General features: G+C 39.6%; 2 protein-coding genes across 3 annotated transcripts; both read left to right on the top strand.

Moving 5' to 3' along the window:
* Positions 1 to 817: 817 nt before the first annotated feature.
* Positions 818 to 7,328, top strand: nfe2l3 (nfe2 like bZIP transcription factor 3). Of its 2 annotated transcripts, XM_030740298.1 has the most exons (6): positions 818 to 1,040; positions 1,084 to 1,674; positions 3,310 to 3,390; positions 3,819 to 3,926; positions 4,093 to 4,570; positions 4,692 to 7,328. In XM_030740298.1, the coding sequence occupies exons 2-6, from the start codon at positions 1,159 to 1,161 to the stop codon at positions 5,447 to 5,449; spliced, it is 1,941 nt and encodes a 646-aa protein (XP_030596158.1). In that variant the 5' UTR covers positions 818 to 1,040; positions 1,084 to 1,158; the 3' UTR covers positions 5,450 to 7,328. The 2 variants fall into 2 exon arrangements, with proteins under 2 accessions (XP_030596158.1, XP_030596156.1); XM_030740296.1 differs by having other exon boundaries at positions 818 to 1,674.
* Positions 7,329 to 7,519: 191 nt separating this feature from the next.
* cbx3a (chromobox homolog 3a (HP1 gamma homolog, Drosophila)) lies at positions 7,520 to 12,386 on the top strand. The gene is made up of 5 exons (XM_030741722.1): positions 7,520 to 7,655; positions 8,376 to 8,529; positions 8,742 to 8,898; positions 9,336 to 9,430; positions 11,243 to 12,386. Exons 2-5 carry the CDS (start codon positions 8,384 to 8,386, stop codon positions 11,367 to 11,369), a joined length of 525 nt encoding a protein of 174 aa, XP_030597582.1. The 5' UTR covers positions 7,520 to 7,655; positions 8,376 to 8,383; the 3' UTR covers positions 11,370 to 12,386.
* Positions 12,387 to 15,424: the final 3,038 nt, after the last annotated feature.

The raw sequence follows: 15,424 nt of genomic DNA on the forward strand, positions 1-15,424 counted from the left end.
AAATATGAGAAAGCCCAAGGCCATCAATTAAATGACATAAATGTCCTTTTGCAATCTAATGTCATGAGTATTGCCCAATTTAGAATTGCTTCCTCAGTGAAGGAAGGAATGCCACAGTGTATGTGCCACAACTACATGTATAAAACCATGCATTCGTTTTCTTACATAAAAGCAGAGGTTGTTTTTTGCAACGAGAAAAGTGGGCAAAACGTATCTTGTGAAACAGAGTAGTCTTTTTTTAATCGATATATTATATAATAGGTCACAAGGCAATAGTCTAAAGTAAAAGCACCCGGAGTGAATGTGGGACACCTTCCAGCGCTTATCATGAATAAAGTATAAACTCAGTTGTTTTAGATGCCCAGTGGGTACTATGTTGTAAAGGATTTCGCCGTTGGCATTCCTCTTCGTTGGGGAGTTGAGACACGAGGACCTAAAATCAAATTGAAAGTGTAATTCAGGCATTTACCAGTAGGCTGGAAAAGGGAGCAAATGTAGGCCAGTAGCACAGACATAAAGGAAATGCAGCCCCGCCTTACTTCTGAGAAATCCCCTCTGGATCAATGAAGTTTTATATATTACAATAAAAACCTACATAGAGCAGTACTTAAAGTTTCTGAAGTTAGATTATTTTTCGTGCAAACAATATTTGTAGTCAGTATCGGGGTGGAGGCTGCATGTGGAGAAACAATGATCCATTTTTCTTATTGGTCCAAAACATGGCCGACAGGTGTGTCGACCAATTAGATTTTGTTGTGGCGAGCGCTTTGGTCCAGTCAGCATGAGCTATGCAAATTCTTAAACAAAGTTCCCCCTGTAGCAGCACGGTGACAGCAGGAAGGTCTCCATGTTTCATTTTCTGTTTAATTTTCATCGTCAGGAGGGCTGTGATAAGTAGGTGTTGCTTATGAAAAACGTATCCGCTGCAAGGTGTTGAAGAACAAACAGTTTGTTATGTTTGCGTTACAGCACCGGTAAATAAAGCTAATTGCTAACAGCTAGCATAGCTATTTAGTGATTTCGCCGGTACAGGCGGTCCTCTTTGTCTGACAGGGGAAGGCGTGCTCTTTTGTTAGGCTTTCCCTTTGTCCCTTCGGGAAAGAGGAACTGTTGGGTCAGGATTTCACAATTATCTACAGTTCCGCAAGTATTTAGAAAATGCAGATCGCTAAAAAATACTTTACAGAAAGCCTCATTCAGTTAACTATCTTACTCAGTTTGATTGGAGTTCGTGTGGATATCGACAGCTACTTGAGCGGCTATTATACGCCTTTGACAGAGATAAACTTGGGTCCTAGCTCAGCCTACATCCAGACACCATTTCATATTTTGAGAGACACTCTTGACGGATATGGTGTACACCCAAAATGTCCCGAGTTGGACTATTTTTTTGCAAGTCGCCGGCTGCTAGACGAGGTGAGGACCCTTGGTTCGCCGCGGTTCCACACGCAGTTGAACGCATGGCTGGTGCATCAGGTACCTGCAACTGACAAGCCTGAATGCGGGCCTTCAACCAGCAACAGCACTGACTCCAGCTCGGGGTTAGAAAGCCCTGGGGATGAATCCAGGGATGTCAGTGAACACCTGCCTGTCCGTGGCCCAGCAGTGTGCCAGGCAAACACTGAACTCGGGCCAGGGCCTTGTGGCGCTGGAGCCTGCGGGTTTCTTAAAGAGGCAAGTGCTTGTATAATATGTCATAAAGTTAAACAGACTTTGTTTCTAATTAAGCTACAGTGCAACGTATAACTAGGAAGGCCGGCTGGCCCGCTAAAATACTTGACTAACTGAGGTGACAAACAGGTAAAACTTCGGCAATAGTTGTGCTAGTTAGCTATTACAAGCTAACTAGGATCACTAACCCTTATCCTGCAAAGATGTGTCATCCAACAAGTAGCATTTTTTACTGCAGTATTTCCTGGTAAACCAGGAAGCAAATAAATAAAAATCTGCTGATAAAAGCCGGAATGCACATTTATTTTCGTTTTGTCCGGCTCTGCCAGGCTCCTGTCACAAATCACAATCCAGTAATGCTTCCTCAGATTATGGCATTTACATCCATCATGACAATTTGTTAACTTGGATAACTGACCAAACCGCTTTAGTCGGTAACTTAAATATAAAGCTCATTAACTTGACCATCAAGCGTCATATAAATGCAGCATACATCTGTCTGCTGCACTTGTCATTCCTCACTGTGGCACTTGTCACATTAAACAGTCTGGGATTAGTAACTACAGAATTAACTTTAACAGACAACACCAACATCTGTAGTTTTTGACAGCAAATAATTACAACCTTTATATTCAATCCTCTCAGTAATGTAGTCTTTCTAGATCATGGCAGAAAGAGCTGCTTGGTGGATGTTATGTCTTGAAGCCAGTTCATATTGCCAGTTGTGTAACTGTATTCCTTTTCTCCTGACTCAGCCACCAGCTGTGGGCTTTGAGGGGTGGAGAAGTGAGACTCAGATCCCCACCCTGTTTGCTTACACAAAAGCAATTATCCATACAGAAGTAATGCTCCTCCTATTGTTGTTTACTTGTATAATGTGACTCATCTGTTGTTCTTAACTTAACTGTTTGGCAAAATGTCTTAGTTTGTGAGAATACATCATCTGTAGGAGCTGACCGCAGTTGTGATATTTAAGTTATTATCAATAACTGGTTCATTTAGTAGGACCAGTTCAAACAGGAAAAGCTGCCCCAGTAGAAGCCGACAAGCTCAGACAGACCTTGAGTAAAACTAGGCTGCTGTACTTTTTGTCATTAATTTGGCTCTAGTCTTTGTGTGAAAATTATTGCAACAAACTTCCTTCTTTTATAACAAATGAGAGTCCATCTGCTTTTATTATTTAAGCATGAAAAAGAATGTAACTTTATGTAGAGATATCAATAATTTTCTAGCTTTGACAGCTGGTTACCTGCATTACTGTAGGTTTATCAGGTGACCTCTGAGGGTAAATAACCTTTTACAACAACTGCTTTGTAAAACAAACCCAATCTCCCTCATAAGGGAATTGTGTCATGACAGAAGAGTCATACTCTTAAGCTTTCCATCTGTCTATAATGGTTGGATTGGAATCAGTGAACTAGAACTAGAAATGTAATAATGATTGGAGGCCTTTACTAACAAATAAGCTGTTTTCCACCATTGAACCTTTGCAGAGTATTCTGTACAACTGACAACTAAGCGCTAACTAGAGCAGAAAAGCGCTATATAAGAACTAGTCTATTTACCATAACTGTACTGTACTGTTCTTTTCTAACCGGAATTCCCTGATTTTTTTTTTTTTTTTTTTTGCCCTGTTAGGAGGAAGATGTTAAAGTTAAAGAGGAGGAGGAACCTGCTCCAATCTCTCAGCTGGCTCTCAGTTCCACACTGGAACGAGAGGTACTGTTGGCACTGTTTCATTTATTTTAATAACAGTAATGCTGCTGCATTCCTTTGAGAGGATACATAACAGTGTTTGTCCATCTGTAATGATGCATGTATAATGTTGGCATCAATTTTAGTCTTGTTATAGTGCTTTAACTAGAAAATCAAGGCCTGACATTAAATCTTTACTGAAATTGCCCCATTCTGATGACAATGCTGTTTTAGTAGCACCACATGATTAGGGATGTTTAAGCACAATAATTACTGTCTCACAGGAAAAAGCTTTGTTTTTCAGATCCTTGTAGTAACAAGCTATACAGAGGACTTGAATATAATTTTTCTTGTTCATTTTTTCATCACTTACTTTGCTGTGATTGGAGACTGGCAACCACTTATACTTTTTCAAAATTTACTTTATATTTTCTGTGTATTGTCTATTTCAGAGTCTGCTGGAAGGCATTACTGCATTGTCCAGTCCAGCACACCAACACCCTCCTACCATTGATATTGACCAGCATTGGAATAATTTGCTCTCTGTTGCAGACCTTGATGTATGTTTCTGGTTCATGTTCATTAAATGAAGCCCTATATAAAATGTCATTATTTTAGATTTAGATCCATGTATGTCAGAGTAGAGTCTTAGTGTGCCATGTTGATCTGACTATTGTTTATGCTATGGAGAATAAAGTGTGACTAATATCTCTCTCTAAAATATAGGACTTGGACCCCCTTGTTACTGAGCAGCTGTCAGATCTTGACGCTGACATCACCAGCGCCATCAGCCGGGACGTCAGTCTGCATGATGCTATGCTGACCAGTGCTGGAGTGTTTGGGTTGGCGTCTGATAGAAGTGAGTCCAGGACCTTGACCCAACAACAAAGGGCCCTCTTTCGAATGGAATCCACAGGCTCTTTAAACTCAGATGCTTCACCGGGAATGGCTCTGGGCCTTGCTGCACTCCCCTTTGCTTCAGTATGCAATTTAACTGGAAATGTGTCATCACATAGTGCACTGGGTGACTGCCTGGATGAGGCAGTGTTTGACCAGATCAATCAGCTTGGTTTGGAAGGTCTGGACACAATTGGCAGCCAACTGATGGACTGTCTGGACAGCATAGACCCACAGGTCCTTGAGGACATGGAGTCAGACTCTGGTCTCTCTTTGGAGAGCAGCTCTGGAGGTCCAGTGTCTCCAGGTTGGTTCTAATCACTCTCTATACTTGCAAGAGTTACACATCTTAATAGATGTGTTTTGTGAAGCAAAGAAATTGTCTGTTATATGCAATAATGCAGTCATTAACTCCTCACCTTCTCCAGGCTCATCTGAGATGTCTTCATCATCAAGTTCATACTGTGAGGATGAGTGTGGAGCTACAGGCTACAGCAGTGAAGTAGACTCAGTCCCCTCAAAAGGCATCATGGACTACACCACAACATGGTCACCTACTGAGAGTGTGTGGCATGACCACAGCTACTCATCTGCCACTTTCTTCAACCAGCCATCAGTAACACTGCCCTGCAAAAACATCAAAGAGGAGCCCCTCAGCGATGACGATGGGCTCCGGTTGGAAGAACAGGAAATGAGTCGTGATGAGTTGCGTGCCCGTGCTATGTGCCTGCCATTCTCTGTCCTGCAGATTGTAAACATGCCTGTGGAAGAGTTCCTGGAAGTTCTTGATGGTCACGGCTTTTCTCCAGAACAGGTGACCCTCCTGAGGGACATCCGCAGACGTGGTAAGAATAAGTTGGCAGCCCAGAACTGCCGCAAGCGCAAATTAGATGCTATCACAGGGCTCCAAGAGGAGGTGGAAAGGCTGCAAGTTCAGAGAGACAAACTACTGAGGGAGAAACAGCTTACAGCCAAGACAATGGGTGCTGTGGGCCACCAGATAAGGCAGCTGACCAGAGACATCCTGGCTCGGCTGAGGGATGAATCAGGACAACCCCTGAACCCAGACAGATTCACCCTGCAGTGCGGGGCTAATGGGAGGGTTGTAGTTCAGCCTGTAAGACGACCTGCTGTCTCCACATCTGGCAACAAAACAGACAAGAGAAAGAAGGAAAAAAAGCAATGATGCAGCATTTCCCACTGAGACTTGAGCTTTTAGGTTTTTGGATATTACGAAACTTAATTGCCTGACTCTGGTTTTGGGATCTCCTCTTTTGTAAAAGTGTTTCTTGATTCACGTGGGAGCCTAAAATCTCAAAAAGAAAAGACACTCAGAAAATAAGTAAATAAAAAAAAAAAAAAAAATGTAAATACATTATGGGAAAAATGTAGATCACACACTGGACATTCTCTTCTTGTTAAAAGTGGACATGGCTGATGGGGTAGTTTAAGGGAACAGCTAAGCTGCTGGTAATGCTAGCAGTCCTTGTGCCTGTTAGCATTAAAGTCAATAGTCTATCATTTTAACAGACAACTGTAGGCAACCACTCATGTCTAAAAGCCAACATGTCAGTATTGTGACATTTACAGACTGGATAGAGCTGTAAGAGGAGGATTCTGTTTGTTCACCTGCAATCTTGTCTCTGGTGTTTCCCTACTTGGTATAAGAACAAGGTTAAAGGTTGTATTTATTAAAGTTTCTTAGGTCCCTGAAATGCTTATAGGCATCATAGAACTGTTAAGGACGGTAAGTTTTTTTTTTTTTGTTCTTTTTTTCTCTTCCCCAAAATGGTAACCTTTGCTCAAAGCGATAAGAGTGTTGGATTATTACCAGCCCAGAGCTTACTGATTTGTTTCCAGTATTGGAGGGCATGCACTGTTTGAGTAAAACAATTAAACTGAGGTTATAAAAAGTAAACAATTACATGTTTTGATGAGGTACAGTATACCAATGATTAAAAAGACTTGGCCTTAATTTGCATTTGAAAAGTGTTTTGGTTATTATGTATGTACGTGTTACATAAGTGCATATAATCACAATGAAAATGTCCTTACATAAGAATTCAACCATAATTTGACTTGACCTCCCCCCCTTCATTTGAAGTGTTTTAGAGCTTTTTAGCAAGATTATTCTACCTCATGGTTTAGTTTTTCTTAATTCTGGCCAAATTTAAACATGCTTTTTTTTTTTTTTTTTAAAGTGCACTCAGAAACTACAAATCCATTATAAATGTGACCATCATCAGACAAAAGATTCAGTTTCTGAAATGGAAAAATACAATCACCAACCTTATTTAAGAGGTCTGAATGCTGTTTGAAAGTTTTTTTTTTAAATATATATTTATATTAAAGGTTATCTGAGAGTAGAATCAACTGATATTAAAAGTTGGCATTTTATCATATAGTCGCCTGAGTGAGAAAACTCAAGGAAGATGCATAAAGTAGCTGAATAATGATAATTTGAAGCACACTTTGACTTAACACCCCCCCTCCTCCCGTTTTTTTTCTTTTTCCAAGTACTTTGGAATTTTTGGGAAAAATGAGATTCTACCTCAGGCACCAGTTTTTATTTGTGGCTAAAATTAAAATTGCCCTAAAGTGCACTTGTTTAATACAGATCCTTCGTTATCAAAGTCACCCCTATTTAACTAACTGCTAAAAATGGTAAATAAAAAAGTACTGACTCATTTTTTAAGTTTGAATGTTGTTTGGATGTTTCCATTTGAGATTATTTGAGAGTTGACGTATTAATAGAGGTTGCCATCCTATTCTTGGTTATGCTGCCTAATAGGGTCAGCTGAGGGAGTGAAATGGAGAGAAGTCTGTAAAGTAGGTCGTGTGGCTTTAAGTTTTCTTTTTCTTTCTTTGTGTGTTTGTTCTTGTTTGGCATGAACTTTTCTTTGCCCTTTGTATAACTTTCATTTTCGTAAATATTTGCTGTTGCTGAAGTTAACTGTGTTTGATTCTGTTGTGATTTTTTTTAAGTGTGCTTTTGCTTACAAAATTTGAGTTGCTCTTGCAGAAATTTTTTTTTTTTTTTAAATAAAACAAAAAATCTATTCAAACACTTTTGAGTGATCTTGATTTTGAAACCACTCGTACGGAAACGCATTCTGGAAGAAAATTACGCAGTCTGAAAACAGCAGCAGATGCAGCCTTTGCGCTTCATGTGCTGGACTGCAGGTTTTGAAGGACAAAGGTATCCAATCAGCGATGTGCGCAGGGGAGTGAAGAACGCCTTCCTTCCGGGCTTCCGTAGACAGCGCACAAGTATGCGCACAAGTACCTTTTGGCGCCTGTCCTACTGAGCCACAGTGCTACAGATAAGACATAAAGAATCAACTGACCGCGTGGAAAAGGAGCCCTACTGAAGCGATTCCTGTTGTTTTAGGGTATGTATACAGATACCGGCTTATTTAAAACGCTGCGTTATCAACAGGCACGTCAGATTTGATTGGTTTGCTGTAACGAAATAACAGTTTATGCTAACCAGTTGTTTGATCACCTGGGCGCTCTGCAGATTGTAGAGATTGAGATAGCCGCTCTGTTAAGCACAATTGCGGTATTTTTGCTTCAACGGCCAAGCGTTGAAGCAAAAATACCGAGTCTGTTACTTATGTTCTAGCTGTATCCTCGATTTGAACGATTTTAACATTACGCGTTTTTGTAATGTCGAGCGTTGCATTAAACTTGACGACTTTGCTGTTAGCGCAAGTTAAGTTAACATTCGTAGTGGCTACGTAACTATTTTAATTCACGCCGCATTGCAGGTGGCACAATAAAAGTGAAGTTGAATTTCCGTAAGGCGTAAAGGCCGGCTACAGTTAGCATGTGAGCTAATCCTCATAACGTTCAGATTTGGCTATCTTTGAATATTTTAGCGGTTCACCGCTAGGCTAGCTAACGCTGCGTATCTACTTTCCTTTGGTGGCTATTCGTGTGTCAGGGTTGCTTAGTTTGAATACCTTAGTGGGCACATAACAGTCGTCACGCGTAAATTGTTTACGACCCAGGTGTTTGTGGGGGATTTGGGGCCTGCGGCCTATCCTTAATGTGGATATTAGGAGGACATAAATGTGAAGCTGTTGTTCTTTTCTATTTATTTATTTTAGAGCACAAAATGGGCAAGAAACAGAACACCAAGAGTAGGAAGGATACACAGGAGACGCAGGAGGAGCCTGAAGAATTCGTTGTGGAGAAAGTGCTGGACCAGCGTGTTGTGAATGGGAAAGTGGAGTTCTACCTGAAGTGGAAAGGATTTACAGAGTGAGTTGCCTGGGACCCCCCCTGCTGAGCTGGAAGTGCTTCCCTGGTATGGGGTTGTGCTATACTTTTGTTTGAAGTCATTGTGGTTGCATGAAGGAGGTGCTATTGTTCATACAAGCTATAGTTAAAACTAGTATTTGCATCCAAAAGGAAATCAGTGTTAAGTGATGAGATGCGAATGTTGAATGTTGAATCTCTTTCTGCTCATTTAGCGCTGACAATACTTGGGAGCCAGAGGAGAACCTGGATTGCCCTGAGCTGATTTCAGCGTTTTTGGAGTCTCAGAAGAATGTTAAGGAGAAACCTGCTCCTGTTAAGAGGAAGGCCTCCACAGAAGAGCCAGAGACAGAATCTAAGAAGAAAGATGTGGTCAGTTCCTTTGCGGTTTCACATGTTTTTCCAACTAGCATAGCCTTGAGAGAAAAGGTACCACTTAAATTTATCACCGTCAAGCTTAACATGAGGGCCATTCAGAGGAAAATCAGAAAAAGGCACATAATGTCAACCAAAAAAAGTGAATATGAATACATCTACTTATAATGTATCTCTTTGTGTCTTCCTTCTATTTATGCTCAGCTGAATTGGTACATAAGCATTTAACTGTATTTCATTATACTTGAATAATAGTGTATATGACAAACCTAATATTGAATTATGATTAAATCAAAGACCATTCTTTTGCAATGCAGCAGATTCTGATTCTGATGCTAGAATGTGCAAGGATTAAAAAAAAAATAGAAATAACAGAATATTAATGCTTTTTTCTTTTTTCTTCTTCTCCCGATATGTTCTGTTACCACATACAGGCTGAGAAACCACGCGGTTTCGCTAGGAACCTTGAACCAGAACGAATCATAGGTGCAACAGACAGCAGTGGGGAGTTGATGTTCTTGATGAAATGGTGAGTTACAAAGGGAAATAATTCTTTGCCCCAACAGCTCTTGTTTTTGCGTAGGTTGTACATGCAATTGTTCTGATCATTATATTCATTTAGTTTATTTTTTTTTTTTGGCTTTGTCATCCACCATAAATAAATAAAATGTACAGTTAGGTTCCTATGTATTTGGCACTCACTATTTCTTTACTGTTTTACAGTACTATGCAAAAGTCTTGAGCCACTCTATATTTAGGAAAATAAGAAATGTGTGCAGTGATTTATTGAAACGTGTGCACACGTATTTGGAAATACAGTATATGGGGCAAAATAGTTTGTACAATTCTAACAAGCTTGATGGTCATTTTTTTATGACCACCTTTATTCTTCAACACAGCCTGATCTCTAAGGAAGTCTGGCTCTTTGAAAGCTAAATATAGAAAAAAAAAGAGTGGTGGTTCACACAGTACGAGTTTGTTAATCTAGTTATATAAAATTAAGGAAATATGGGCTTTACGTTCAGGCTCTGCTTTAATTTGAGGGTATTCACATCAAAGTTAGAGACTTTAGGAATTACATCTCTTTTAATAAGGAGCCCCTTTTTCTAACAGGAGAAGGTAGTTAGTGAATTGACTCAGAAGCACCGTATTGGATGTGGACTGTTTCCTTATTTCTTCATTGAGCATGTAAAAGGTCTGAAATTTTGGCATTTGCATTTTTAAGCTTTTGCAGGCAACCTACAATATGTAGACAAAAGACTTATTAATGTAAGTAAAGAAGGCCATTTGAAGGCATTGTAGTTAAGTGCCATAAATGGCCTAGATTTCCACAGAAAACAGTGATGGGAGATCACAGGATCCTTTCCATGGTAAAGAAAATAGAGTTTATAAAACATCCAATCAAGTGAAAAGGTCATAATCCAAAACTTACAAAGTCTGTAAAACACAGGAATGGAGGAAGTTTAATGGAATGGATATACCAGTGGGTCACTAGTGTTTGTTTGATATGATGGAAAACGGTAAATTAATTCAGAAGTATAGAGTGTTGCTGGTCCTTCACAGTACAAATGGATAATGATCCTAAAATACTGCAAAAGCAACCAAGGTAAATCTAAAGTGAAGGAGGTGCAATAGAGTGCATTGACTTGGATCACTGTGCATTTTAAAAGCTGACAGCCTTGACAGACCACCATGAAGGAGGAAACACGTGCTTTGACATCCAGGGCTTTCAGAATTCGGGTGGCAGTTTCTGGCAAAGAAACTGCAAATTTGGACTTTTTTTTTTTTTTTTTTTTTTTTTTTTTAATTGAAAATTTGATGACATGTAAGCTCTTAAAAATGGGGACTTCCTTTATGTTTCATTTGATATTTTTGTTCAATGCTTTGAATTAAAGCTTAAAGCCTGTGCTTTAGTTGCTTCTCATTGTTAACAAAATGTAAATTTATAGAGCAGGGATCCTCAAATCCAGGCCTCGAGGTCCAGTGTCCTGCAGGTTTTAGTTGTCCCTGAGCCAACACACCTGAGTCAAATATAGAAGTCATTAGCAGGACTCTGGAGAACTTGACTTCGTACTGAGGAGGTAATTCAGCCATTTGAATCAGGTGTGTTGGATCAGGGACACATCTAAAACCTGCAGGACATCGGACCTCGAGGCCTGGATTTGAGGATCCCTGCTATATAGTATAAAGAATTAGTTATGAAACTGTCAGTGTCCAGGTAGATGATCAGGTTATATCTGCCTCTGTGTTTCCCTCCACTTAACTTATAACCTTACGTTAATGTACTTAACAGAAACTTAAAATAGTTGGTTTAATGTTTTCTCCCGTATGCCTTTTTTAGGAAAGACTCAGATGAGGCAGATTTGGTCCCAGCCCGTGAGGCCAACACTCGCTGCCCTCAGGTGGTCATATCCTTTTATGAGGAGAGACTGACATGGCATTCCTGTCCAGAGGATGAAGCACAGTAGTTCTTTTTTGCAGACCCCTGCATCACCTTAACCTTTTCCTCAGGACTGGGTTTTCTCCTGACTTGCCTTCTAGGTTTAGCAAAGTTAGTCTTTTTTATTTTATTTTTTTTTCTCCTTGTTTTGAATGTTTCAACACTTGCATGGCAGTCATGGAGAACTCTGTTGTACATATAAGCTTAGCCGATCGTGAGAGCACGTGATGGCATTATGATTTAAAAGGAAAGAAACCTTCTATCGTTATGATGGAGTGATCTCTTTAGCCCCTTTTCAGACAGAAGATGTGCAACAGTGCTGGCTTCAGCAGTCTGTTCAGTAACAGCGACCTATTATTCAGACATGGATCACTCTTATTTTCCTAATGGCTTAATTTAGACATATCCAAGATAGTGAAGAACAGCCCTGTAGTATGCACAATTTAGCCATACATTCAAAAGACTTGTGCATGTGAGGGTGAGGTGTAACTGCAGTTTTGATTTTTTTTTTTTTGTTTTGTTTTTTTTTTTTTTATTAACAGTGTAGGCTCTGCTTCTGTGTGTTGCTGATAGAGCTGTGCACTGCTCCTGCCACACAGGTCTAGAGACACTTCCCTTCTGGATTGTGAATAGTAAAAATCCACCGGGAATGTTGTTGTAATTAAAGTTGAGGTTAAATGTCAATTTATACATAATATTGCAGTTTAGGGCATTAACTAGTTAGCTTTGCAACTCAAGAGATGCACAAAAAAGGAAGTTAATGTTACTTGATTTTGATGAGGTGATCATTTAGACATGAAGCTAACATGTTCAGATGCAGCCTGGAAATGAGTGCACAGCTGAAAAAGGACTATTGATAGAACCCACTACCACATTCATCTGTTTAAAATTTTTTTTAAGTTCCAAATGGCTTTACTCACTCTGCCACCTTTGTGCTCGTGTTTTCTTTTTCTCCAGTAGTGGTAATGTTTTGTTCCATAAATACTTTTTGTATACTGTCTTTAAATATTGTTTGTTGTTCTAATAAACGTTTTATTATGCCAGATTTTTGGTGAGTTTTTGTGGGTTCAAATGCAAATACAGATTTTACTAAAAGTTATTGTTTTTATTCTTTCAGAGTTCTATTTAAAACATAGTTTATGATTAGGATTTCTTTATGTTCCTAATGAATGTTTCCTGGGCAAAGTTTTTAGTTTCTTCAGTTTAGATTCATTAATTCTTTCATTTTATGGTACACTATATTGCCAAATGTATTCACTCACCCATCCAAATCATTCAATTCAGGTATTCCAATCAATTCCATAGCCACATCTATAAAATCAAGCACCTAGGCATGCAGACTGCTACAAACATTTGTAAAAGAATGGGTCGCTCTCAGGAGCTCAGTGAATTTCAGCTTGGTACTGTGATAGGATGCCACCTGTGCAACAATTCCAGTCATGACATTTCCTCACTACTAAATATTCCAGTCATCTGTTAGTGGTATAACAAAGTGGAAGCAACTGAGAACATAAGCAACTCCGCCACATAAAATCACAGAGTGGGGACAGCGGATGCTGAGGCGCAGAGGTCACCAACTTTCTGCAGTCAATCACTGCAGACCTCCAAACTTCATGTGGCCCTCAAATTAGTTCAAGAACAGTGTGTAGAGAGCTTCATGGAATGGATTTCCATGGCTGAGCAGCTGCGTCCAAGCCTTACATCACCAAGCACAATGCAGAGCATCAGGCTGTGCATTTTGCCAAGTGTAAAGTTTCTCCATCTGACAATCTGGGTTTGGCAGTTGCTGGGAGAACGGTATTTTTCTGACTGCATTGTACCAAGTTTGGTTGAGGGGGGATTAGGGTGTGGGGTTGTTTTTCAGGAGTTGGGCTCTGCCCCTTAGTTCCAGTGAAAGAAACTCTTAATGCTTCAGCAAACCAAGACATTTTGGACAATTTCATGTTCCCAACTTTGTGGGAACAGTTTGGGGATGGCCCTTTCCTGTTCCAACACGACTGAGCACCAGTCCACAAAGGAAGGCTGATAAAGACATGGATGAGCGAGTTTGGTGTAGAAGAACTTGACTGGCCTGCGCAGAGTCCTGACCTCAACCCGATAGAACACAACTGGGATGAATTAGAGCAGAGACTGTGAGCCAGGCCTTCTCATCCAACATCAGTGTCTGACATCACAAATGCGTTTCTGGAAGAATGGACAAAAAAATTCCTATAAACATTCCTAAACCTTGTTGAAAGCCTTCCCAGCAGAGCTGAAGCTGTTATAGCTGCAAAGGGTGGGCCAACATCATATTAAACCCTACGGATTAAGAATGGGATGTGACTCAAGTTCATGTGCATGTGAAGGCAGATGAGCAAATACTTTTGGCAATATAATGTATTCGTGTACATATCACAAATTAAACTGTGGTTGACTTGTAGTTTGACCCTTTAAATGCAGGACTGGCATTAGACCATGGGAGATGGACTTTGGACTTTCATGCATTATAGATTTATGGATGTTTCTTTGAAATGAAACAACTCATAATGTCACTGTAGATAGCCTTTTTTTTCTGGAAAGGTGTGTTTATGTTCTGTTACGCACACTTTAACAAATAGTGAGAAGTTTCCTGAAAGGATTTGGCCCATTGTTAATGCTTATTTCTGTCGTGTAGCAAATGTTTGCCTGGATTTTTTATTTATTTAACTTGAGAAATCTTGATTAAATCAAATGTCCAATCAATGCAGCACAGTCATGTCTTATGTGTTAACTGCTTGGATCCACAACACCACAGATCCACAACAAATAAGCTCCATTTCATAATGAAAATGAAATGTAAGTGCCACAATTTGTGTGAAAGGAATATACTTTTTTTTTAAAAAATCAGTGAAAAAGGCACATCCTTGACCACGTTATCGAGGTGTGAACTATGGTCTGTCTAACAAATGATGGGTGTCTATAGTTTACATCATACAGTTTTAGCTTTTTTCATCTGGTTTTTGAATTCCACTTAATTAGAAGTAAATGGTGCTGTTTTGTAACAGTCTGAACTCTAATAGCAACAAATGAAAGTCTCTGTTGACACAAGATAAAGAGATGTCTATACGCAAATTACCGCCCAACCTATGGTGTATGGAGTGTTCACCTAAGGTCATTTCGCACTAGTTTAGATCCACTCCTGGACTGGTCAGAATTCAGGAACAGACATCAACTGGATTTGGTAAGATTGCTTTGACTTCACACTTAATCAAAATTACCACTGCAAGCAGCCGACTGTATGTATGCCATGGGCTAGAATTGGAGTCACGGTGGAGCAGCCATGAACAACTAAAATACGTTAACTTTGATTTAAATCTGTTCTCCGCACAGCCAAGATACAGAGCTATTGTGGTTTGATACTGATTGTAAAAAAAGAAAATTTCAAATAAGATTCATCAGAGTCTTAAATGGTAGACTCCTATGCTTCCTAGGCATGTCCTCCCCTAAGAAACTATGCCTATATATATATATAAAACAACACAGAATGAACAATTTGATCGCTAAAAAGAGAAGCTTAAAAGTTTAATTGTGATTTTTTTTCTTTCTTTTTTTTTTTTTTTAATTTGACTGTGGTACTTGGGCACCTTAAAAAGTGCCTCTTTGAAAATTCCGTTGTACATTTCATTCCCCCCCCCCCTTTCTCTCATCTCCTGTAAACAACAGTAGCTATATGACTTTATGATTTTATTTGGGGTTGCCGTTACCTTCGCTGCATGGTTGGGCTCCTCCCACCAGGTGACACCATTTAATCTGATTCCGGTTAATAGGGGACAGATGCGCAGAGAAAACACGCACAACTTGTTTCTCTCAACTGAGATTCTTGATCTTTTTCGCTCGCCCTGATTTAGACAAATAATTAAAAAAAAGAAAAAAAAAACTTTTTTTTTTTCTTTTCTTCTTATTATGGTATATTTTATAACTGCGTGGCCTGATTGAGTCAGATAAGGAGGTCGTGCTTAGCAGTGAGAAATTAGTAGCAACAGTGTTCGTGTTAGTTCAGTCCAGGAAAAGGGCTTCAAGCTTCAAGGTTGTTCACACACGGAATCATTTCACTGGAGGTGAAGA

The sequence above is a fragment of the Archocentrus centrarchus genome, chromosome 11 (genome assembly GCF_007364275.1).
Source record: "Archocentrus centrarchus isolate MPI-CPG fArcCen1 chromosome 11, fArcCen1, whole genome shotgun sequence".
In the NCBI taxonomy this organism is placed as follows: Eukaryota; Metazoa; Chordata; class Actinopteri; order Cichliformes; family Cichlidae; genus Archocentrus; species Archocentrus centrarchus.